At 44.5% G+C, this 26,000-nt stretch overlaps 1 protein-coding gene across 1 annotated transcript in view; it reads left to right on the top strand.

Annotated features, from left to right (window-relative positions):
- The window catches only part of RNF123 (ring finger protein 123), a 122,117-nt gene that overhangs the window by 47,266 nt on the left and 48,851 nt on the right, over positions 1 to 26,000 (top strand). The window contains exons 23-34 of the mRNA XM_066613710.1: positions 688 to 880; positions 1,518 to 1,663; positions 3,957 to 4,040; positions 5,381 to 5,488; positions 7,530 to 7,707; positions 14,649 to 14,723; positions 15,076 to 15,163; positions 15,440 to 15,527; positions 15,740 to 15,824; positions 19,695 to 19,834; positions 19,971 to 20,159; positions 23,725 to 23,800. Of these exons, the coding sequence (XP_066469807.1) occupies positions 688 to 880; positions 1,518 to 1,663; positions 3,957 to 4,040; positions 5,381 to 5,488; positions 7,530 to 7,707; positions 14,649 to 14,723; positions 15,076 to 15,163; positions 15,440 to 15,527; positions 15,740 to 15,824; positions 19,695 to 19,834; positions 19,971 to 20,159; positions 23,725 to 23,800 (1,450 nt within the window). The remainder of the gene's footprint in view (positions 1 to 687; positions 881 to 1,517; positions 1,664 to 3,956; positions 4,041 to 5,380; positions 5,489 to 7,529; positions 7,708 to 14,648; positions 14,724 to 15,075; positions 15,164 to 15,439; positions 15,528 to 15,739; positions 15,825 to 19,694; positions 19,835 to 19,970; positions 20,160 to 23,724; positions 23,801 to 26,000) is intronic.

Raw genomic sequence — 26,000 nt, 5'->3', positions numbered from 1 at the left:
CAGCATCCCCTCCGCTAGCTGCTGGTGGAGGAGGTGGTGATGGTGGCAGCGGCAGCAGTGCTGGCAATTGAAAAGAGAATAAGGGGGGTTTACCTCTCCCTCAGTGTCCAGCACTGTCACCACTTCCTCTAATGTCTGGGGAGGAATGCTGGGATCCCATAAGTCCTTATTCGTACCTTATTCTGTTGTTTCTTATGGGAGAAAATCCTTCTCCTTAAGTCCAATGAAGGGCATGGATATATGTATGGTCCCCATTAACATCTGTTTACATTAATTCTTATGGAGGAAAATTCCCCTTTATAAGTCTATGAGTTCAAGCTTTCTGGTCCCTAATTCTGACTTATAAAATGAAGGAACTTGGTCAGCGAATTTGTGGAGCACAACTTTCATTGGCTCTGGGAGTTGACATAGCAGTTGTAGCTAGTGATGTGTAACATAGCATGGAAAATTCAGGTTAAAGGCCTGAACATTAATCTATATAGCTCAGGAATTGTGATGGAGAAACCAGAAGACCAACTACTATTGAATTTTCTTTTTGTAGGGGAGGGTGTCTGCCCTCTCATTAAGCCTGAGGAGTTGCTATATCCTGATGTGAGGCTTGATGGGATCAGGAATCAAGGGATTCTATTAAAAGAAATTCCAGACTTTAAAACCGTCTCCCTTTGTATATGTATCTGTCTCTCTCAGCGTCCAGCTGCTGCATTGGCTATCGGGGGTGCCCTGGCCAGGCCAAGCTGGCTCAGTTCACCGACTTTGGGGCGAGCTAACCGTTTCCTCAGCACTGCAGCTGTTAGCCTTATGAACCCACGACGGTCACCGGGCAGCCTGGAGAAGATTAAAGTTCGCACACTGAATTTGGAACAGCGGACAGAGGAGGACAGTAAGTGTATCTTACTGCATTCTGGCTGTAACAGGCTTGAAAGAGCAACCTCTGACCACAAGAATGTTCACAAAACCCCCTAAAAATCTAATAGAGCAATATTATATTATATCTTATTCAGTGTAAGCAGAATGTTGTAAACATTGCCTGATTTCATCTGAAATGCAGCCTCCTAGCTGAAAGGATTTCTACCTCATTCTAGCCCTTGCCCGGATTTGTTGTAAAGGGATTAGAATTGGCCACATGCTTCTTGTCTGAGTGGTTGAAAGCAGCCTAAAAGTTGATTTGGGAGTTGCCACAACAGGGTAGAAAACAGGTGAAATTTAATGTCCTGCTTAACAAACAACCCTCCAGCAGAGGGAGGTGCAAGGAAGAGGGAACTGAGTAAGAGGAAGGGACATAGAACAAGAGGGGGCAATGCACATGGCTTGAACCAACAACCAGCTAAATGTAGAGGCCTGTTAATCTCACTTTCATTCTAAGAGTGAAGAATGGCTTTGTAATACATGATGGAACTTTGTAATAAAAAGGGACATCAAAATATACATACAGAACAGCCTAGGTCTGTTTTTTTCTCAGTGATGGATTCACACTGTCTGCAATGGCTTGCTGAGAAACTCTCTTCTGTTTATGGCAGTTGAAGGCAGCCATGGAAATGAAGGCCTTTTATTGGGGAAACCTGCAGAAGAACCAGAACAGCCAATAACTGAGAACTCTCTTTTGGAAATCTTGGATGGGATAGTCATGATGTACAACCTCAGCGTGCATCAGCAGCTTGGTAAGGTGAGCAGGATTCATTTCAGGGGAGTCTACAGGCCTGTCCCATTCTCTCAACCTGGCTTAGAACTCTGCATTACAAAGACCACAGCATCCATTGGGAGAGGATGGAGAACACCCAGTTGGGCTGCCATATCAAAACAATATTTGCTTGCTCTGTGCCTTTGGGCAGAACTACACATGCTCATGGGGGACTCTTTTTGAGTGCAGCTAGCCACCAAATAGCAGTAAAGCAAGAGATTAAGGGCCCAATCCTATCCAATTTTCCAGTGCCGGTGCAACCATGCCAATGGGGCGTGCACTACTTCCTGTGGTGGGGAGTCTGTCACAGAGGTCTCCTCAAGGTAAGGGAGTGTTTGTTCCATTGTCTTGGGGCTGCATTGTTGTTGCACCGGTGCCAGAAAGTTGGATAGGATTGGCCCTTAGAGAGCAGGAGAAGGGATACTTAACTTTTCTTCTACACACTGCTTTTCAATCCTTACCCTCAGCTAGGCTCCAGGACTAGAAATATGCCCAGTTAGGGGGAGAAGAAAACAGTATTTGAAGGGCAGGGGGAGAAGTCTGCGGGAAAGGAGAGTGCCAGATGGAGGAAAGGTTCCGCACCCGTCTGCTGCTTATTTACTGGGAAGTACATGCACGCATGTGTGCATGCCATTTTCCTCCTGTTTGGTGGTGACTCATGTTTGAAGTCAAGGGTCTGCCATTGGAGTATGTAGTTCTGCCCTGAGGCTGTTAGATATGCACTGTCTGTTAGGAAGAGACTGGTGAGAGGGACCCACTATGGTTTTGGATCCTACAGAGAAAGGTTGACCCAAGGCCGCCTGATGCGGAATGCCAAATGCTGCCTCCCCTTACTTGAGAATGTGCCAGCCTCTGCTTCTCTCAGTCTCCAGTGTTCTAGCTCAGCACTCCCCTTCTCTCCATGTTTCCTCTTCCTTTCTGTTCTCTTCCTTTTCCAATCCAGGGAGAGGAAGGAGAAGGTGGATCAGTGGAGGCAAGTAGGTGGACAGGGATGAGCACCCCATAAACTGCTTCCTGAGGTGACTGCTATAGTTGGCCTCATGGATGGGCTGGCCTTTCGGTAGAGCAGGGGTCTCCAAACTTTTTGGCCAGAGGGCCGCATCAAATATCTGGCGTGGTGTGGAGGGCTGGAAAAAAAATTTAAATATAAAATTTAAATAATTAATTAGAGATGGAACTTAGAAGAGTGAATAAATGAATGAATCGGCTTTCAACCCCTCAGGCCCTCAGAACACCCTCCAGACACAATCAGAGTGCAGTTCTGGTCATGCTCAGTTGAGTGGGCCAGAGGCTTTCAGGGGACAAGAGGTTGGCCGTGGGCCGGAAAGAGGCTTGCTGCGGGCCGCATCTGGCCCCCGGGCTGGGGTTTGGAGACCCCTGTTGTAGAGTAATATTATTTATACCCTGTGTTTTTTACAAATAAACAAAAAACAGTTTATAAAAATACCATTCCAATAAGAAGATATAGAAACATGATAATATCACTGCAACGAAGGCAAGACGAAATCCAGCATAAAGCAAGCAAATTCACAACAGTTTAGACAATGGTTTGAAACAGTGGAAGATTATCTAAAACTCTGATTTTAGAGTCCTAAAAAAGCTTGTTTAAATAAAATTGTCTTAATCACATGTCTACAAGCAAGTAATGAAAGGCTAGGTGTAGTTCTCTCCTCCAAATCCTGGGTGCAACAGCTCAAAAGGTCCTCTCCCAAGTAACGCTCTGCCTTTTCTCAGATAGCAGAGGGACCCAAAGGAGAGCTTGAACATGAAATAAGGATCCTAGGAAGGCATGTAGGGGGGAGGGGGCTGTATGGGATTCCTGAAGTGTTCTGGTTGCAAATAGTTTAGGGCTTTAAAGGTCAAAAAGCAGCACCTTCAGTTGCTTCAGTTGAGCCCAGAAGCAAACTGATAGCCAGTAAAGCCTGTAGAGAATCAATGTAATGTGATCTGAACAGGCAGCTCCTCAGAGCTGAAGTCTGGACTCCTTGTTGTTGCTTCTGGAGGGTCTTCAGAGGGATCCCCATATAAAGTACATTACAGTAATCTGACTTGGAAGTGTGAAATACATGAATGACTGAGGTTAGTTCGATTTCTCCAGGGGGGAACACAGTTGGCCTACAAGATGGAGTTGATGAAAAGCACTTCTGACTGTTGCTGTCACCCAAGCACTCATGCTTGGGTTTACCATTTTTCTCACTTCTGTTTAATTGTCCCGTATGTGCTATAAGCTGCGTGGAAAAGCCCTGGCTGGTGTTAGCATCACTTACTTGTGTTTCAGATGGTAGGTGTTTCCGATGATGTGAACGAATATGCCATGGCACTGAAAGACACTGAAGAAAAAATCAGTCGATGCCCAAAGAGGGTAAGAAGCCCTTCTCAGAGCCTCTTTTACATCTCGCTCTTGGTAAATTATTCATGTTACCATGGCCTCTACTTTGACAGTCTAAACCAGGGGTGTCCAAAGTTTCTGGCAGGAGGGCCACATCGTCTCTCTGACACTGTGTCGGGGGGTTGGGAGAAAAAAGAATTAATTTTTATTTAAATTTGAATAAATTTACATACGTTTACATAATTGAATATATTAAAGATGAACTCATATGAATGAATGAAGGTCTTGAAATAGCTCAAGGCCTATAAAAGGCCTTGCACAAAGCAAGGCTGGCCTTTCCTTTGCTGCTGCTACTGCATCACAGACGTGAAACAACAAGCAGTGGAGGGAGCCCTCATCCCACAGCTCACGCGAGAGGTCGAACAGTCGCCCTCACACTGAGAGCAGTTGTGTCGGGTCAGCATGGGCTCCAACAAATCTCCGGAGGGCCAGAGGCTCATTGGAGACTGGGGGTTCCCCGAGGGCTGCATTGAGAGGCCTCGAGGGCCGCAAGTGGCCCCAGGACCGGGGTTTGGACACCCCTGGTCTAAACAACTCTGGCAAATGACTGTGAGAACCCTAATAATTCTAGATTCTTTTTTAGGACTCAGAATTATTTTCTGGGGCAATCCAGAAGTATATATTTAGTACACATGCAACTTGGGGTAGTGGTGCAGGAGGCCAGCATGTCACCCCTATGATGGGCCTCCTTCCATGCAGTGAGTGGGGCAACACCCTAGGCAGTGTTGATGCACCATTTCCCCACCCCCACTGGTTTTTTGGCTATAACTTTTGATGGAATAGAGATATTCCATTGCATTCTGCATAACATTATGCATTGAATGATATATAATATGATGGTATGATTCAAAAATACCAAGATTTTAAACATTTTGGCCTGTAGTGGTGTCGCACCCCCTCTGCGTGTCACCCAGTGTGACCCACACCGCAATCGCTCCACTTTCACTTTTGAAGCATTGGGGAACCCTGCGGACAGCTGAGCAGGGCTCCCCGCACCTTCAGGAGGCTGCAGGAGGCTCTGGTAAGTGTACCCAAACCCCTGCAGCCCCCCCAAGCAATGTGATCCTAGGGATCACGCCACTGCCTTCCCCTGCCCTCGCAAGAACTTACTGCGGCTTTCAAACTCACAGGGAGTTTGAAAACCACAGCTCTAATCTCTGTGAAGTGATTATTCTCTTCTGAGGGTTTTCTTTTACTCTCACGAAAAGACACGGTGTTGTGCCTAGGCTTGTATGAGGTGCACTGTTTGCTGTATACATAGTTCTGAAAAGGAAAAGGCATATTACTCCTCTTCTCCTTCTGTGCCCGTTCAGAGAAGAGATATCTATGAAGAGCTGATGAAAAGTCAGAAAGTTTTCTCTGAGAAGCTTAATCACTTGAGTCGTCGCCTTGCGTGGATCAACGTTACCATTTATTCAAAAGTAAGAGAGGAAAGTAATGTGTGTAATGTGAATCAAGTGTTTCATCTAAGCTGGGCCCAATATTTCTCCTGTGGTCTATCAAAATCTAAGTGGAGTCATACCACTGCTTCTCATGTCTTACATTGGGAAGTACAGCATGCATCCCAGTAATTTCCTTTTATTACATAGGAATCCTGCATTAAATTTATCTGCTGAAATTGAGAGGAAATTGTGTATATTATATTGGTATAATCCAGGCATGAATCTGAAATCAAGCTAGGCTCAGATTATGCTTGAAATAATTTACTGACATTCTAATAAGCCTGTTATTTTTCTTTTCCTGAATTGACTGGTGAGTTGAAATACATCTGTTACAGTATAATGCACTCTCTGTTTCTTGGACTTTCTATGCTTTTTCTTCTATTACAAAATAAGAAAAAGAGAAAAAAATAAGCAATTATATATAAATCTTTAAGAAAAGCTTCCAAATGTCCAAAAACGTATCCATACGCACTTGCCATCTATAAGCTATTAGTTCACAAATGTTAAAAGGTCCTCGATCCATTGAGTAATGCCAGGGGGGCACTTATCCTTCCAGTGTTTTAGTATAAATCTCTTAGCTACAGTAAGAGGAGAAAGAGTCCACTTTCACTTCCACTTTAGCAGTAGTTAACTTCCATGAATTAGGGCACAATCCTAACCAACTTTCCAGCACTGACCTAGCTGCAATGCAGCCCCAAGGAAAGGTAACAAACATGCCTTACCTTGAGGATGCCCCCTTGACTGCCTCCCCACTGTAGAATGCAGTGCATGCCACATTGGCACAGCTATGTCAGTGCTGGAAAGTTGGTTAGGATTGTGCCCCTAGGCAGATAATTCAAAATAACATAAGTATCAACAAATATCAATGTTTGTTGGTAATGCAGAGTCAATATTGCTAATAACATCTTCCAAAAAGAATTGTATCACTATACAACCGCATCATGTGCTTGAGTGATTCTTCAGGCAAATTAAAATGCCAGCATTTGATTCTTTAGTCAGCCCCTTAATATAAAGGCATTGTGGTGTCCAATAAATTCTAAAAATAATTTTTGTTGAATTAACCACAGTTTACATTATATTTCTAGTTAATTTTTATATAGCCTCAACCAATCCTTATAAAGCCTCAACCAAGTTATGTGAGTGGCATTTTATGAAAGAATCTATAAACAAATGTCTTCTAAAAGGACTGTTGAAGTGCCATATAAATACCAAGGCACAACTGACATTTTTGTTGTATAATTCACTGTTGGGAATCTTTGTATGCTTTGAAGGAGCTTTACCCTAGTTTAACAGTTTCCTTTTCTGTTTAATTTGGTAGATGCCCTCTAGCTTTGTTTTATTTATTTATTTATCTGAAATTCATCTGTCCCTCTTTATGTTTCTTCCATAATGTGTCAGCTGGGCATTTTGAGAATTGGGACGCAATCCTAACCAACTTTCCAGCACTGGCCTAACCACAATGAAACCCCAAGGTAAGGTAACAAACATGCCCTTACCTTGAGGAGGCATCCTTGACTGCCTCCCCACTGCAAGATGCAGTAGATGCCACATTAGCACAGCAGTGTCAGTGCTGGAAAGTTGGTTAGGACTGCGCCCTTAGAAGCCTACGTGTTTTCCAAAGAAAAGTACATGCTTGTAGTAGTGCAGTTATTAAAATGTGACCACATGTTTTGATTACTCTTGATGATAAATCTGTATTTGTTTCTAGAATTTCTCACCAAACTTTTTGTCATTCTAACTCTCATGGTCCAAGTCACAAAGCCATGTAAACATAGAGCTTCCTTTCACTGAGTGAAATTGAACTCCTTTAAAAGTATTTTCCATATGGCTTTGAAAACTCAAGCAGAATTTCATATTCTCTCTCACTTTTCTTTAGGTTTTAAACAAGGCTTGATGCATGGCAACATCCTTAGAATCTTTAGTTTTATGTCAACAGTAGTATTTACTGCAATCTCTTATCTATGCACTGCTTTTTCTGCCACCTGAAATACAAAACTGACTAGCAATTGCTCCCTTTCAGGAGAAGATGCAAGATATTTACTGGCTGCTGCGGGTGTGCATCCGTACTATTGAGCATGGAGACAGAATTGGCTCACTTTTTGCTTTTATGCCAGAATTTTATCTGAGTGTAGCTATGAATAGCTACAGTGCTCTAAAGAACTACTTCAGCCCTGTCAATGGCATGGAGGAGCTTCCAGGTGAGGAGATGGAGGGGTCTAGAGATGTTGTCTATGCACTTTGAATAATTTTACTTGTATAATATACAAAAGTAGATGATAATTCCACACAGAACCTGGCACAGAATTTGGATTGCCAAATATGGTATTAACTTTTAAACAAATAATAATTAACTTTTGAATTGGTATTAGAAAACATCTGAACAATACCAGCCCAAATTCTCTCTAATTTTTCCAGCTTGGACTGCAGTACTAGTTACTACAGGCCTAAATCCTAACCCACTTTCCAGCACTGGCATAGCTGTGCCAATGGGACAAATGGGGCATCCTGCAGTTGGGTGGCACTCACAGAGGCCTCCTCAAAGTAAGGGAATGCTTGTTCCCTTACCTCAGAGCTGCATTGCCCTTATGTTGGTGCTGGAAAGTCGGTTAGGATTGTGCCCACAGTGGTTTTTTTTAAATTTGTTTTGTTTTAGTTCTTTGGCATCTTTGAAACTAGTTGGGCAGCTAAGCTTGTTGTATATGTCCAGAAAATTGCCCAAAAGCACTTGTTTGCAGTTTTTAAGCAGATCTGATGTCATGATTGTGGAGGTATACTTTTGAAAATATGTAGAACACATTGTCAAGAGCTCCAGCATTCTGAGGGGTGGTGGGGAAGAGTAACCCGCTCAAAACACATTTAGAACCGTTAGTCTATCTGTACAAGTGTTCTGCTCTTCACAGGTACATAACTGCAGAGAAGTTTCTCAGGGTTCTAAGCTTGATAATATTCGTGCGCTTCAAATAAGCACTGCTCCAGCTTAAAGTTGATGAAAACAATGTTCTCCTACCTGAACCCAATTGTAATAATTTTTCTGCATTATTTCACTATTCCCATTATCTGTTATGTTATCCTGAAACACAGCAGCTCCTTCATCAAAATAACTGTTTGGTTTTATAACAAAGTAGAACAAGTAGGGACCAATAAACGTTTGCCTGGAAGTGGAAGGAAGTACAGAGGGAGGAAAGTAATTCCTTTGCCCAGCTTTGCCGTCTACTTTCCCATTTCTCCCTACTTTCTTCTTAGACCTTCTCCCCCAGTTCCTCCTGGACCACCTTGCTCCTCCCTGCCCTTTGCCCTCAAACTGTCCTCATTTTCCTCCCCACCACTTCCCTTCCTTCTTACCTTTGCAACTCCAGTCACCTCTATCCCACCCTTTGCACTCAGTCCTCCTTTTCTTCCTTAAGCAGTCCCTTTTTCTGGCAACACTGTGGTAATAAGTGGATAAGAGAACCCAGGAGGCAGCTCTGTCCTGAAAGGTTGAAAGACTGCCACCTTGCAGAGTTTTCTTTTTCCAATAGCAAATGGAGCAGATGTGCAAGAGGACCCAGGGGGGCTTGTTAGCAGGGGCTAAGACCCAGACTAGGTGAGCATGCAAATATAGGCATGTACCAACAGGAATCATTTCTTTTTTTGTCAAAAACACTGCTGCATGTGTGTGTAGGGGGGAGAGTGTCATGAATATGTACATGTTAGGCCTAGGTGGGCAGTAGAAGCCTGAACCAAACTAAGTCAGTAACGGAGAAGTTGCTAGCAGTTCCTAGCTGCAAGAATGTGAGAAAATAAACAAAAAGATTGTTGTCTCTCCTTTGCTGGCCAGAAAGGACAGACAACAAGAATTACAACCCATTGGAATGTTAGCACCTTAGGAGACAGAGAGGCGCCTGATCAAGCGTGATGGAATGCAGCTATGGATCTCCAGTTGGGAGGGGTAAAGAACTTGAGGGGTTAGCAACCAGGCCAACTTTAAGAAGGTTCTGTCCTCAAAGGCTTCTGGTTGGACAGTCTAAATAAGTATGTAGTAAGCTTAGCACTATTAGCATAAGAAGTATAATAATGAGTGCCCCAAGGGGTGTGCGTGTTCCTTCTTGAACAGAGCTTTTGGGTGCAACATCCTGCACGTTTGGAGCTCCATTGTCCAACATGGGCACCTGGCCTCATAGGTAGCCTTGGGGCTAAAAGATCTACAAGAGTAATTGACCCAGGTGAGAGATAGGGATTAATAGAGTTAGCCAGCTAGCTTTATTATTTTATTGCTGATATGTTTCCTAGATGTTTATGCCTCTAACATTTGCTGCCTTATTGTAGAGTGTGTAACCTTATGTACTTAATAAACTAAAATCTCTTTTACTAAGTTGTTTCATTGCCTGTTGGGGACAAAGGTTCAGAATCCTGCCTAGTCGTTCAGCAAGCTACCAAGTGCTCATTGAGGTCTAGTAACTTGAGGACTGAAGCTTTAATTGGAGAACAAGTTCAGTGCCTGCAAGGGATAGAGTTAAGCCTAGAGGGTCTCAGTGTCCCTGGACTGAGGCACTGGCACATACAGGGTGGTGGCAGTACTACTGGACAGGAGGGCCTTGAGGGCTTTAGTTGTTTGAGAACCAAGAATTCTGAGCACCCCAAACCCCCCTAAGTTTATGACAGAGAGCTATTCAGGTGCAGGGGAAGGTTCACCCTTAAGAGCACTATAACAAAAAATGAGCAGTGTTTTGGGAGGTATTATTGTATAATTGTATAAACACTATTGTATTATTGTGTAAACACTAAAGGTGTGTTTTCGAACAAAATATTCTGTAACTCATCCACGTTCTACTTTTGATGTTACATCAATTTGTCTTACCTGATGTAAGTGAGAAACCTGGTGGAATTTTTATCATAGTCTTATGTTGCCGTAGTGCACATCTGCATGGAATTTTTAAAACATGTGGTGCTTGGTCTGACCTTTAAAGTGTATATGCTGAGAAGCACTAGGGCTGTGCTGATCCTTTGCATGTCACAGAGAAAGTCCATCCAAAAGAAAGGAATGTGCGTGACTGTGAAAAAGGGTACTTTTGCTTTTAAGGGACTTCCTACCCAGTGCTTCTAAGTGATAAATTCAAGGTAAGGGTATAAACAGTATGGGAAACTGCTTTGCAAACTTGCTGTTAAAATCCAGTCAGCTGTGCACTGCTCTGTATTTATCTCCTAAGTTTAAATACCCATATTAACTGGGAGAAAGGACTTTTTGAAGTGGTGCTCCTCCTGTATTTAGCAGAGGGAGGGCAACTGTCCCTGTTCACACCAGCTCATGCCTTTTCAAGTAACTGTATACTAGTGTTCCTTCTTCATCTGTTTTAGATTGTAAACCCTTTCTGGACAGGAAACCGTTTATGTATTTATTTATTTTGCTATGTAAATTGCTTTGTGAACATTTTTTTTTTTTTTGCTGAAAAGAGATATATAAATATTTCTAACAATAGTAAATCTCAACTCTGGGGCAGTGAAGCAGATTGGCTGCTGGCTCCAGCAGCTTCTGTCAGCTGCTGTTCATTGAATGTCTCTGAAAGCCCAAGGTGAGCCACACGTGTTCCTTGACCTCATGCAGTTGCAAAATGTCAAGGTATCTCAGTTTGGAGAGGGTGACTCTCCTGTCTCCAGTCCCCCTCCCCCAGTTTTATTGTGCAGCTTCATTGTATTGATTAAATGATTGCAGCTTTAAAACAAAACTATTAAGCCTTGCTAAAGTGACAAGGCCTTCCTATTCCTCTTCTCTTTTTGCCCCCTTTGATGATGTTTGCATCCCTCATGTCTTGAGGTACCCCACCTTCTCTCTAGCAGAGACAGGATTTCATGCAGCTCAGTGATGATGATCTCTTTGCAGCACTTTAGGACTTCAGCAGGGATGCTGTCTTTTCCTGGTGCCTTGCCAAAGGCAAGGGAGTCCAGGGCCACGTGAAGTTCTTCTAGGGTTGGTTCACTGTCAAGCTCCTCCAACACAGGCAGACACTCAATGTTGTTCAGCACTTCTTCGGTGACTACATTATCTCTGGAATATAGCTCAGAGTAGTGCTGCACCCAGCATTCCATCTGCTGCGCCCGATCCTGGATGACCTCGCTTGTTGCAGACTTCAGAGGGGCAATTTTCTTCTGTGTTGGACCTAGGGCCTGCTTGATACCATCATACATCCCCTTGATGTTGCCCGTGTCAGCTGCTGTCTGTATCTCGGAACAGAGCTGTATCATCATCACGCTGTACAAGAACAAAGGTGACAGGGGTGACTGCAACAACTACCGTGGCATCTCTCTCCTTAGCGTTGTAGGAAAGTTGTTTGCCCGAGTTGCACTAAAGAGGCTCCAGGTACTTGCAGAGAGCGTCTATCCAGAATCGCAGTACGGATTCCGAGCCAACAGGTCCACCACTGATATGGTATTCTCCCTTAGACAACTGCAGGAAAAATGCAGGGAACAACGACAACCACTCTTTATAGCCTTCATAGATCTCATGAAGGCTTTCAACCTGGTCAGCAGGGACGGCCTCTTCAAGATTCTCCCCAAGATCGGATGTCCACCCAGGCTCCTCAGCATCATCAGATCCTTCCACAAGGACATGAAGGGCACTGTTGTCTTCGATGGCTCCACATCAGACCCCTTTGACATCCAAAGTGGCGTGAAGCAGGGCTGTGTTCTTGCACCAACCTTGTTTGGGATTTTCTTCGCTGTCATGCTGAAGCAGGCCTTTGGAACTGCAACAGAAGGCATCTATCTCCGGACCAGATCTGACGGAAAGCTCTTCAACCTCTCCAGACTGAGAGCAAAGTCCAAAGTCCAGCTGAAATGTCTGCGTGACTTCCTCTTTGCCGACGATGCAGCTGTCACTGCCCACTCTGCCAAAGATCTCCAACAGCTCATGGATCGTTTTAGCAAGGCCTGCCAAGATTTTGGACTGACGATCAGCTTAAAGAAAACACAGGTCATGGTTCAGGATGTGGACTCACCTCCCAGCATTACAATCTCTGCGCATGAACTGGAGGTTGTCCATGACTTTGTGTACCTTGGCTCTACGATCTCCGACACTCTTTCTCTCGATACCGAGCTAAACAAACGCGTCGGTAAAGCAGCTACCACGTTTTCCAGACTCACAAAGAGAGTCTGGTCCAACAAGAAGCTGACAGAACATACCAAGATCCAGGTCTACAGAGCTTGTGTCCTGAGTACACTTCTGTACTGCAGTGAGTCATGGACTCTCCGCTCACAACAGGAGAGGAAACTGAACGCTTTCCACATGCGCTGCCTCCGACGCATTCTCGGCATCACCTGGCAGGACAAAGTTCCTAACAACACAGTCCTGGAACGTGCTGGAATCCCTAGCATGTATGCACTGCTGAAACAGACGCCTGCGTTGGCTCGGTCATGTCGTGAGAATGGATGATGGGCGGATCCCAAAGGATCTCCTCTATGGAGAACTCGTGCAAGGAAAGCGCCCTACAGGTAGACCACAGCTGCGATACAAGAACATCTGCAAGAGGGATCTGAAGGCCTTAGGAATGGACCTCAACAAGTGGGAAACCCTGGACTCTGAGCGGCCTGCTTGGAGGCAGGCTGTGCAGCATGGCCTTTCCCAGTTTGAAGAGACACTTTGCCAACAGTCTGAGGCAAAGAGGCAAAGAAGGAAGGCCCATAGCCAGGGAGACAGACCAGGGACAGACTGCACTTGCTCCTGGTGTGGAAGGGATTGTCACTCCCGGATTGGCCTTTTCAGCCACACTAGACGCTGTGCCAGAACCACCTTTCAGAGCGCGATACCATAGTCTTTCGAGACTGAAGGTTGCCAATATATATATTTGCCCCCTTTAGTTCCTAGTAGGATGCTCACAGTGCTCGCTCTTCCTGATTTCTGATTTTGCTGTTTCTTGTGCTTTTAATCTGTAGTCACATTGTTTTGGAAATTTTTGCAAAAGCTACTTCCCTCTTTCTGAGGTGATGCAATGGGTGAGAAAATGCTGTCCTTGCAGCAGAGCAGGTGTGAAACCTATTGTGCAGTCTGGCCCTGGAGATGTAATTATGAAGGCTAGCTTAGAAGGTCTGCTTTATTTATTACAGAGATTTATCAACAATTCTTCAGCATGGCTGCTCTCAGAGTGTCAAAATCTTTATTTTTATAAAGTAGTTTTTGTTTGGATGTTGTGTCCAAGCTCCTTCATCAGAGTGTTCCCTCATACTGCCACTTCTTTGAAAATGAGGTACTTGGTATCAGATGATATATGATCAGATCAAATAAAAAATAAATAAACCTCTATGTTTTATTCCTTTTCAAAAGAGGTTGTGTGGTAGTGGAGAATTGGGTTGTGGTCACAGTATCAGGGAGGGGTTTTAGGGCCAAATTCTGAGCCAGGGCAGCACTGCCAATTGCTGTGCTATCCTGGCAGCCGCCATTGCAAAAGTGCTGTAAGGCACTCCTGCTTTGGTGGAGAGGATGTAGTACCAGTGCTGAGGCCAGCCCCAGTCGGCACTGGGTTTCAGTGCTGAGAAGACAGTGGCATGGAACAGTTGGCAGTAAGTGCTCTCGCCGGCCAGCAGTGAGGCTTTTGGGGGGGGGGAGATGGGGGGCAGAACTGGGCAGGGGGGGAGGGCTGGAGGGAGCATTGGGCCTGGGAGGGGGGCAGGGGTGGTGGGGACCCAGGGAGACCCATTGCCAGCCACGTTGACATGGGGTAAGGGAATGTTTGTTCCCTTATCCCGAAGAGACTCCAGCAGCTGCCCTGGCCTCAGAGGATGCAGTGGTGGCCATTTCAGTGCTGCTACTCACAATGGCGGCCCTGGGGCATGACACTGGGCTGCCCATCCTTTTGCCCATGCCGTTCTCCCTGACAAAATTGTCGTCATCCCCAGAGCTGCTACTTCCCTATGAGGCAAAACTTGCAGGTACTTATAACAGGCATCAGTGGTGAAATGACCTGGATTCCCAGCTCACCTCTTAGAGACTCAGGCAAGTGGCCATCTATCAGCTATACGATTCATGTTTTCTCTGTGCAAGCCTAACAGCTGGACTTTTTCATGTGAACACTAATTCTGGAATTCGATTTGGAAGCAGCAGATCAGTTCTGTAGCTGTGGAATTTTTGTGTACATTTCTGATCTTAGTATTTGGAATGTTTTCTTTTCAGGCTATGAAGAGACTCTGACACACCTTGCTGCCATTTTAGCCAAGCACTTTGCTGACTCAAGAATTGTAGGCACTGGTAAGGCAGCTCTTGTCCTTCAAAAGTGATGCTTGATTGTATGTGTTTCTGGTGTCCATGGTGGGTAGGAGAAGCAGCTTATGAATGCTTCCTGAATTCTCTCTAATTTCCATACATTTTTGGAAAGGCAAGAGGCTGTGGCTCCTAATTACTCTAAGCTCAGTGCAGAAGGAAATGATAGCTTCAGGTTTTCACAGCTCTCTTGTTACATCTTATTCTCTCTCTTATACGGGCTACAAGTCTGCTTCCCATTTTTGTTATAGTATGGGAATCTTTAGTATGTTTATCTAGAAATGTATGTTACTGACCTATCTGCTGTTTCATTACGGTTCTTTTTTATTTCCATATTCAGACATCAGGGACTCCCTAATGCAGGCACTGGCCAGCTATGTTTGCTACCCCCATTCACTCCATGCTGTAGAGAGAATTCCAGAAGAGCAGTAAGTTCTTGATTTCTTTGTCCTTGAATAACAATACGTGCTCAGGAAGAAATTTGCCTATCTCTCCATCCATGGATCAAGCATGATTTCCATACTTCTAATTCTCCTTGGGATACATTTAAGGGCTCTCCTCCCCCTCCCTCTGATGCTCCACCTTGCCACTACTATTTCTTTATTCTCAAATGAAGTCAACAACCTGCCTTGGAATCTCTTCCCCTGTTCCATCTTGGCACCTGCTCCTCTCACGATGGCTGACCTGTTGTTTTATTCTGGCAGGCGAATATCCATGATGAGGAACCTCCTGGCCCCCTATGAGCAAAGACCCTGGGCCCAGACCAACTGGATCCTTGTGCGATTGTGGCGAGTAAGGACACATTCTCTCTGCCTTCCCATGTTACTTAGAATTTCCAGGTTGATGGTTTTGAAACCAGTGGTCACTCTGCATGAATTCTATCTTAAGTCACTGTCTGACCCTTGTTAAGCAGGCCTTGTGAAAGAGTTTTAAATGTTCCCTGAGGGAAATAGTGTTGTTTCTTCTATGGATCTAATTTTGTTTGTATTCTCCTTCTCCTTTAGGGCTGTGGATTTGGATACAGGTATACACGGCTTCCTCACCTACTGAAAACCAAGCCAGAGGATGCCAATCTACCCAGCTTGCAGAGTAAGTGGGGGTAGGAAATGAGAAGGCATTGCTTTGCACTTTCATTTCATGAGTAAATGGAATCTTGTAACTGAACTTACTCTAATCTGATCAGCCCAATCCTGAGCTGCCCGGCACATGGTGCTGCAGTGGCACTGAAAATGGCTGCAGCAGCATTCTGAGTACAACCCAGGCAGTGCAGGCGGCTCCTCAGGAGTAGGGGACTTTTGTCTCCTTCCCCCGGGTAAGGCAAGTAGCCCCACAATGGGGCTGCTCGATTCTACGGCGACCCAAGTGTTGGTGTAGAATCAGGAGCCTCCGTGTCAGGCGGGTGGCCTAACACGGACTCTCAGAATGCAGTGGAGGAAAGCTCCACCAGTCCCACCTCCCTCCCTTCCCACTTCCTCCCCTGACACACTGCCTCCCTGCCCTCTCCCTGTCTCAGAATGCCTCCTCCCCCCCTCCCCTCATGCCCCCACCTACCTCTTGGCTGCCCGGCAGTTTGCGCGACCTCAGAGTGGCAGAGCAGTGGCAATCTGCTGGCACTGAGCTAGCACCGGCGCTGGACTGGCACTGAGGGCTGTAGATGTGCCTTACTGCACGTTTGCAGTAAGTCGGAGTGCATTGTATAGGATTGGCCCTACACTGTTGTATGATTTCTCTGGTAACTGGACACCTATTCATTTCTGACATAGAGTAAGACCATTCAACTATGGAGGGATTGGCAAGGCACCTAGGAACTATTTCTCAGTGCAGCACAGATGGATTGTATGAAAGACAATGTGGGCCTTCTTCCTTTGGGGGGAAATGCTATGATGGCATGTTGGATCTAGTAGTCAATACCTCTCTTGAGGTGCTAGTCCTTACCATATGTAACTATGGCATGTCTTCAGCAATGGTTTACCAGTAACCATGGTTACTCTGCTTGCTTTCCTGTGAATCTTGGGATCCTGTCCCATTGTTTTGAGGCATTTATCATTCATTGTGTTAGTCATGCCTTATAAATTGGAGAGTCTCCCCACATTTCTGCAGTGCTCAGAATTTCTGTGTTCTTCATGGCAGGAAATTCTGAGAGACTCCAGTTACAAGCTGTAGGGGGAGCTTTGACCTTTCCTCTATCACTGGGAAGAGAGGAGATAGCAAGAGCCATTTTTTGTTTTGTTAGTGAGAAAATAAGAGGACCTCAGAAAAACTGTCCTGTGTGAACTGGACTCAGTAATGAAGGGCTTCATACCTGTGATTTGGTTTTGTTGATGATGAGAGGCAAAACAGCCAAGGAGCACACCCAAAACCCACTTGTACATTGGACAAGGTTTTTTGAGCCAGTGAAGAGAATCAATAGCCTCTTTTTAAATCACTTCCTGTCCTGAGGAGTCCTGTCCTGTTGCTGAGTACAAATTATCAATTGGTCTTACAGCCTTCCTGAGAGATCATATAATGAAGGGAGATAACAAAGCCCAACAGGATTTAGTGATACTAGCCTCAGTAGACCCTCCTAAGAACGTTTGCACCTGCATTTAATGTTGTTCTGTTTGTTTCTTTATTTCTTGGGCCCAGGAGATCTCTCTGTTGCTAGTTTCCAGAGTAAGTTTCCTGTTGTTTTCCCTTTGTACGGTGGTGGAATAGTTTAAACCCTTTAGCGGAATCTCTTCCCTTCCCACCCTTGTTGTGCAAGCAGGTCCTCTTCTATCTCCTTCATTGTAAGTGGGCCTCAGGTTCTTAAATTGTGGGGTAGGAAGATAAAGGGGAAGTGGATTTGGTTGTGCCAAGTGATGGTCCTAAGAATCTCCCAACCATTTATCATAAGGACCTGCCACATGTGCCTCAAGGTGGGTGGATATGTTGTATATCTGCTTTTAGTTGGAGAGTACCTCATGAGTACACAGTTAACATGTGTAGCTGCTGTCTAGCTATTCATGTGCTCTCCATAACAGTTTTCCTTTGTGGTTGTGGTGTCTACTGTGATTTTCCCATTTGCTCTTCTCCATTCCCACCTTTTCTTAAACATCTCCTTAAGAGAACAGGGGAGAGAACTTGGGGTGGATGGATGAAGATGGGGGATGGAAAAGGAAGCAGAAGTAACCTGCCACAACAAAGATGCCAGCTCGAGTGCTGATGGAGTCAAGAAGTCCTTGTGAGCTGGTTAGCTGGGGGACTTAGTTGAGACTATGAAGAAGCTCCATTCCAGTGGCATGTGTGGTCACACAGTGACCTTGGGACCCCTCATGGACGCTGTGGCATTGCTTCACTTTTCTAGGTGTGGACAAGGTCCTGTCTAACTACCAGTTATTTTTGCAACTGGCTCCAAGGTGTCTGAAGCAGGGCACAGACTGAGCAGGATCCTCTAGCTAGTGATCTTGCTTTTTGCTATTTTAAGGTGTGCTTGCATGAATAATTAATACTATGTTAACTGAAAAAAGCCCATCTACTAGCTTTCCTTGGGATGTTGCCCAGGAGGGGCTAAGTCCCTGCGCCCCCCCCCCCGCTTTGTTAAGCTGCCGAGACAGTGTGGAGCACAGATGTGGGGAAAGAGTCAGATGTGCTTTTTTTCTTAACTTGTTGAGAAGTTTCTGAGTGTGGAGGCCAACCCCTCCCCCTTTCTTCCTGGTTGATTACAGGGATTCTTCATTTTTTTTGTGCTCAAAGTACATCAAGGCTTCCAAAATATTTATTAGAAAAAATGCTTTGCTGGCACTGACTTTTCTGTCCTTTTGTTTTTGAAACACGTGTAGGGAAGTGTCCCTACAGTGACATGTAGGGAATAGTCCAAAAAGCATGAAACTGAGACAGTCTGGTTCTGTGTGCTTCACATGTGGTCATTAGCTCCAGAGGTACATGTGTCCCAAACCATTTTTCTGGTTGCTTCTGAATACTAAGAAGTAACATGGAAAGTGAGGCTCAGATGTTGTGCCATCTACATAAGAACATAAATACTTCTGAATTGTTCTTAGTGCTGTAGCCCTGCTGAGATTAGCAGTATTTTCTGAATTAGTTCTACAGTGAAAGCTTTAGATGCCAGCAGCTACAAGAGCTCTGATTGCTGTCTACTTCTATTAGATACGGGAAGAGAAATTTGAAAATAAGAATTTTTAAACTGAGAGGGAGTTTTTGATGGGATCCAGCAAATTTCCTGAAAGTACCTCCCACCCACACAGTTATTTCTTTCTCCTAGTACAGTCTGTCTTTGTGTACCGTGTGCACAGCTGCTGCAGGCTTGATCTGTGGACCCCTGAGCAGTCTGGCTACCATGGAAGGGAGGTTGGGTTAATCCCCCCCTTCTCCCCTACCGATATTTCTCATCTGCTGTCTTTTCTGATTGGAGCTGGGCAGACAAGTGTGAACACATGCCACACTGGCAGAAAGGAATGGGGCTGGCTGGCTTGGCACTGATTCCCCTGCTGGGAACTGTTATGATGCTGCTTTCTGGAGAGATTAGTACTGAGCTGACCCTAAGGCCCTGTGGAGATGAGTGGGAGAGATGCTTGGCTGAAGTTTGGCTGCAGGGTACAATTTTTTATTTGCAAGGAGACAGTAAATGTGCATGACCACATCTTAGCTAATTCAGGCCGGCATTATGGCAGAGTGCTTTTGGCCTTGGAGATGGGATAGGCTCAGAATAGTCTGTGTGAATGCTGGCCTTGGAGGGCACCTGCCATCTCTGCTTATTGTAAAGAAGATCTCTGTGGGAGAAGGCTCAAAGAATTCCTTGCAGTTTAACCAAAAATGGTGTTGACTATAGTGAAGAGGGCACACATTTGTGAAGAACGAAAGATGTCTAAACTATTGCCCATTTTTGCATGGTTACAGTAAAGTGGTTGGTTCCAGGCTACAGCTGCCCAGCACCTCCTTAATTGTATGGCATCTCTAGAAGCTACTACTGTTTCATTCCAGAGCCTTGTCCATCCACCCTGCTGCAGCGACACATGGCAGACCTGCTACGCAGTGACCATGAAATGGCACCCAGTTTTCTCAACAGTGTCCTTAACCAATTGAACTGGGCCTTCTCAGAGTTCATCGGCATGATTCAGGAGGTGAGATTTGGGTCCCGAATGGACCCAATTAGATGGAGTAGGACTTTAACTGATAACAAACTGGAGGGTAAATGAGTTCTTCCTTTGCTAGATCTCAGTAATGGCTGAAATTCTTGCATCCTTTTTATCTGGGCAGATCCAACAGGCTGCAGAACGCCTAGAAAGAAATTTTGTAGATAGCCGCCAGTTGAAGGTGTGTGCAACATGCTTTGACCTGTCGGTGAGCCTGCTCAGAGTCTTGGAAATGACTGTCACTCTGGCTCCTGAGATCTTCCTAGACTGGAGTCGTCCCTCATCGGAACTGTTACTCAGGAGACTTGCTCAGGTACTCACTTCCCTGCAGGAAGGTATTAAGATATTTTACGCCAGGAACAAATGTTTCTTAGATGGGGGTGCTGCACTTAGTTTCCAGTCTGCGGTATTTTTTGTCTTATCTAAAAAATTGTTTACTGAGTCCCAGATCCTAACCAACTTTCCAACACTGGCATAGCGGTGCCAGTGTGACATGTGCTGCATCCTGCAGTTGGGGGGCACTCATGGAGGCCTCCTCAAAGTTAGGGAATGTTTGTTCCCTTACCTTGGAACTGCATTGTCCTTATGTCAGTGCTGGAAAGTGGGTTAGGATTGTACCCATAGTCACCCATAAAGTATGAGGGCTGATTTATACAGAACTGCAAACTTGCTCTCTTGGCCCCTCACACTACTGTCATTCTTTGGCAGTGATTATTCAGAATGTGCATGCAGTGAGATAAGGTTTCCAGATCACTCCTCCTCTTTGGTAAACTCTAATTGAGCTCTGGAAGAAAACTACAAAGAAAAGAAGCTCATAAATATAATGGATAAGCCAAACTGTCACAACTCCCACAGCTTTTGATGATACAGGCGGACCCCTGTATCCATGGATCTGTTACCTGCGCCCCCATGCACCCATTACTCTGCCTTTTGTTTTACGTAGAAGCACTTGCAGCATGAGTGTTTCTTGTTTAACAATCTTTCTTGACTGAAGAGCTGAACATGCAGGCAACCAGCCTGCATGCTAAAGGGCAACTAACAGGAAGCAGGAGTTCCTGTTCACTTAATGCACATGGCCTAATCTGCCTTGTCAGTTTCATGAACCACCAAAAATTGGGTCAAGACCCACAGTTTGAGAACTGCTAAGCTAGAACATGTTTGCACAAGCCCCTATTGCAGATGTTCCTGGGGGGAAAAACCCAGTTTGAATGAGCATGTGGTGTCTGATCACGTGAATAGGAGTGTCGCTCATTAGGATATTGGTAAGAGACCATATGCAACAACTTGTATGTACTGGATTCCAAGAGTGCAACAATTTAATGCACACAACCAATTGCTGTGCGCTTTTTCAAAATAGTTTGACAAAAAATATCTGTCAAGCTTATTTTTGACATAAGCTTTCCTGGTTCTTACCTAACCAGGCCTAACAGTGCATATTATTATTATTAATTAACAGTATTTATATACCGCTTTTCAACTAAAAGTTCACAAAGCGGTTTACAGAGAAAAATCAAATAACTAAATGGCTCCCTGTCCCAAAAGGGCTCACAATCTAAAAAGATGCAAATGAATACCAGCAGGCAGCCACTAGGACAGACAGTGCTGGGGTGAGGTGGGCCAGTTACTCTCCCCCTGCTAAAAAAAGGAGCACCCACTTGAAAAAGTGCCTCTTACCCAATTAGCAGGGGTTAACTGCAGGGTGCTATATGCGCTCACCATACCAGTTTAAGAATTCTGTCGCATTCCAAACAAAGCATCAGAATCCTCTCTGGAGTGATGAGTCATTTTTAGCTGCTTCTTCATCTTGCTTATCTCCTTTAAACCAAACATTATATGTGACTTCGCGCTGAAGTTTCAATACCTGTACTCTGAAATTAGGCTTGTTAGGAAAAGGTCCTGCAGGATTTTGCAGTTTGTCATCCCTGGAGCCCAACAACCCAGGATATTAAGAGCCACTTTCCCTCCTGAGAGCTTTTTCAGTGTAAGTGTCCACAACCTGGGATGTGAGCTGATGCAATCTGACCAGTGTTTTCAGCCTGTTATTGCCGAAGGCTCAGGGTCTGCTGTCACTGTCATGGTTCACAGAGAGCCCTGTCAAATATTTTCTGGGCAAACTTGACGATGGGCAGCTGCCACGTGATCTAGGAACCAAAATGCAGGCTACGCAAAGCATTATGATACATCCAGCCACTGCTTAACCACTGCTGGCAGGATATATTCTTTGAAGAGCTTCCTGTACTATTTTGGAGTGGAAAGGTAGAAAGTTCCAGGGTGTACGGCAGTGTTATTCAAACTGTGAGGTGCAGCTCTTTAGGGTGGCGCCAGGAACTCAAAGGGGAGGCGCGGGATATCCTCTCGCAGCAATACAGTCACACCCCTGGGCAGAATACGAGCCCGTCTTCTCTGTACTCTGAGTACAGAGTACAGGAGTACTCTGCGCTTTTTTTTTAAAGCAGAAGAAACTGGAGTTGCTCAGCTGCAAGAGAGAGTGGCTGCTGCTGCCCCGCCCTCTTCTGAGCATGCTCAGCTTGCAGTCCTTAACCCTTGCTGATCCTTGTCTGGTTGGTTCCTAGTTCCCAGCCTGAGATCGCTTCTCATCAAAGTGAAATCTCTCTTTTCAACCCCCTCCCTCTTCCACTCCCCCCTTTCGATCTCCAAACCTTCCAGCTTTCCTTCCCCCTCCCCAAATAAAATGCTTCCTATTTTACCAGTCATCAGGACCCTTAAAAGTTGCTTCCATGCAGTTGGCAAAGGGGGAGGGTAGAGACAAGCACACACTTTACTTGGCCAGGAGCAGAAAAGGGGTATTGTTTTTAAAGTGATTTATTAATCTTGTTGTTTGACTGAAGAGGAAAGGCTGTATTTTTAAAGTGATGAATCTTGCTATTTGAAGGGAATACTTATCAGCCATTGAGGAAGTGATTGCCAGCCCAATCCTATCCACACTTTCCTGGGAGTAAGCCCCATTGTCTCTTATGGGACTTACTTCTGAGTAGACATGCATAGGCTTGAGCTGTGCATCTCCTAGTATAGGAGACAAATCAGCTTCCTAACCAAACCCTTATCAGCTCTGATATATTTACATGGTCTATTTTTGTTTTCCCCACCAGCTGCTGGAAAAATTTAATTTCATTAATAAAGGGTTCAATCCTATCCAAGGAGAATGGGAGAAATGACTAGTTGGATTGGGGTCCACAGGGGTGTGTGTGCGTAATGTTGTTCAGACTGGTTGTTCACAGAGTTCATTTGATAAAACAATTCTATTGGTATGTTCACAAAGTTTTAAAAAATGAGTCCTGGACCAGACAAAATCTACCTACTCCAGCATCCTGTCTAGCAGCTGATCATTTATAAAGCAAGTATATTGCTGTGTATTAATAATATATTTTTAAGATCTGCATTTAATTAATGATATGATTAATATAATTTTAATATAATTAATATATATTTAATATTTAATATTATATTATAAATATAATATTATATTTAATATGTTTAATATAGTTAATATTTCTGGCCACTTCCTGTTTAATGATGTCACTTCCAGCCCTCAGGAACATGATGGGGAGTCATGGCCAACAGCCACCGGGGGTCAAGGGAGCCACTGGCTGGAAAAGTTTGAGTACCATTGGTGTACTGTACTAGAAGAAGCAAGCTGCAGAGTGCTTCTTCATATCCTCTGCTATATGCCAGTATACATTGTTATAGCACAGGGCCCAATGTATATCTTGCATGCTGTTGTAGGAATATTTCCGAAACAGTGAGGTTTGGCTTGTTTTAAATCTGCTGTAAGGAGTACTTGTGGCATTTCGGTGTACAGAGAGACAACACAATCCTCTGCTTTAAGCATTCTTCCACCTCATTTTCTCGCCCCACAGTTGTTAAATCAGGTGCTGAATCGTGTGACAGCTGAGCGGAACCTTTTTGATAGAGTGGTCAATCTCCGCCTACCAGGTGAGCTGCTCTTCCTCCAACTTGTGATCCTCTCATTATTCCTCCTCTTTGCTCTCCTACAGATTCACAGGAATGTTTCTAAAAGTCTTGGGCATTTCTGGAGTTTTCCCAACACAGTAGGGTAGGTAGGAGATATCTGTGGGGTGAATCCTGTGCCAGCTGTGCACTTTCAATTATGCTGTTAATACAGCTTACACTTTCTACTATTGTCCTGTTTTAAGCAGAAGATCAACAGGATGAGTGTAAGGATGGAGTGCCTCTAACACCAAAATAAATTCCTATCCAGCTTTGCTCTTATATGCTTACAAAAATGAATACAGTTTGTAGCTGCAGGATGTGGGATCTCTTGGCACTGAACACTAAGTGATGGCCATGTGCTTTGCTTATTCAAAGGATCTGTTCTCATATGGAAGTTGTTAAAATGCAAAGTGATCTGTAGGGAAGTAGGATGCCCTGCAGTAAAAGCTGATATGGAGAGATACCAGTGAACAGGCAGGAGCTGCATTTGAAAATGTGAAAGTGCTGAGCAAGTTCCACTTACGCTGTAGCTCCATTATCTTAAGTCCATCGTTTGGCTGGTTATCCTTGTCTCATGACAAGGAAAGTTTGCATTAGCAACTCTCTCTCTCTCTCTCTCTCTCTCTCTCTCTCTCTCTCTCTCTGCAGAGCAAGGGCCCCTTTCCCTCCCCACACCATAATCGAATAACTGCTGAAGCACATCTTGCACATTAGCAGGCACATTGCAGAAGCTCTGTGATATGCTGATCAGCAATTGGAAGGGAACTGTATTGCTGAGTCTGCATGTCTTTATTTTCCTCCTTATGGAATAAGAGCTCCATCCTTCTCCTTGAGAATGCTGGTTTGTGAATGGAGAAGGCTTAAAGAGAATCACTCATCTCCAAACTTTCCCATTCTTTGATGGTTCATTTATCTCTCTGTAGTAAGTTTGGTATTCTGTAAGGTAAAATTAGTGTGATAGCAGAAGCACTCTAGGAATTCTAAAGGTTTGGGACATATCTCTTATGTCATTCTGAAGGAATTATTTCTCTGAAATTTTAATGGAAGAAAATGGATTTCTTATTTAAATTTGGGAGAACATGCGTTGTCCTACACTGAACCTTTCAGGTTTGTCTTCAGGTATTCAGGACCTCTGTGTTCCCAGTTCTGCCATGCTAGAAATATGAGAAATACAGATGAAAACAACAACTATGTTAAGTGGGGCTAGTTTTATCACAGTGGTTCTTGCACATTTAGCATCTGTCAGGACCCACCGAAAGTGATGTCTTGACTGAAAGTGACATCATCAAGCAGGAAAATTTTTAACAATCCTAGGCTGCAATCCTACCCACACTGACCCAGGAGTAAGTCCCATTTACTATTATTGTTAAAAGAATATACATATAGTAGCTTGTTAAAAGTCCAGGTCTGTAACGTTTCCCCAAATGCAGTCACATACCATGTTAGCAATAAGTCTAATAAATTAAAAATAAAATATTGAAATGAATGGGGACCCACCTGAAATTGACTCATGATCCACTTACTGGGTGCCAACCCACAGTTTGAGAAGTACTGGCTTACATAATAGGGGAAAGAAAAACAATCTTCATTCAGCATATACTGAATGAACTTATACAGTGTCTGAAGCATCCTCATTTAGCACTCCTTCACACCTACCTTCAAGTGCCTTTCTCAAGGGTGGCTGTGTGAGAGAGAGGCACTCCAAGATGTGTGCTGTTTGGAAAGCGAAGGACTGCTGTGGGAGAAATGAAAGGCTGAGCTCCCCTCCAGTATTTTGCCCAGCCTTTCGCGGTGCCATAGGCAGTGGCACTAGCAAAGATAAGGAGGTGTCTTCTCTGGTGTTTGCCACTTACACTTAAGGGTTTTTGTGGAGAGGATCATCCTTCTCATTCATAGTTGCCCAAATCAAGGGGGAAAGGGTCTCATTTGGGCCTGTGGGTACTGTATTAAAGATCTGATGAAGCCATTAGATGGAAAATACATGTCCTTAAGTGGTTTTGTACAAACATTCACCACTTCCTACTCCTAAAAAAAAACAAAAAAAAAACCGGTGTTGGGTATAACATGCAAGGAACCAGCTGTTTGTAGGCAGCAGGTGCCGTAACCATTACTGCATGCCCTGACCCCAAATTGCAAAATTATGTAAGCACTATATTGCATGGTCCACTGTATGGCCAGAGAC

Source organism: Tiliqua scincoides, chromosome 2, assembly GCF_035046505.1.
Source record: "Tiliqua scincoides isolate rTilSci1 chromosome 2, rTilSci1.hap2, whole genome shotgun sequence".
NCBI classification, from domain to species: domain Eukaryota; kingdom Metazoa; phylum Chordata; class Lepidosauria; order Squamata; family Scincidae; genus Tiliqua; species Tiliqua scincoides.
The sequence above is the reverse complement of the archived record's forward strand: the minus strand, read 5'-3'. Positions and strand labels throughout refer to the sequence as shown.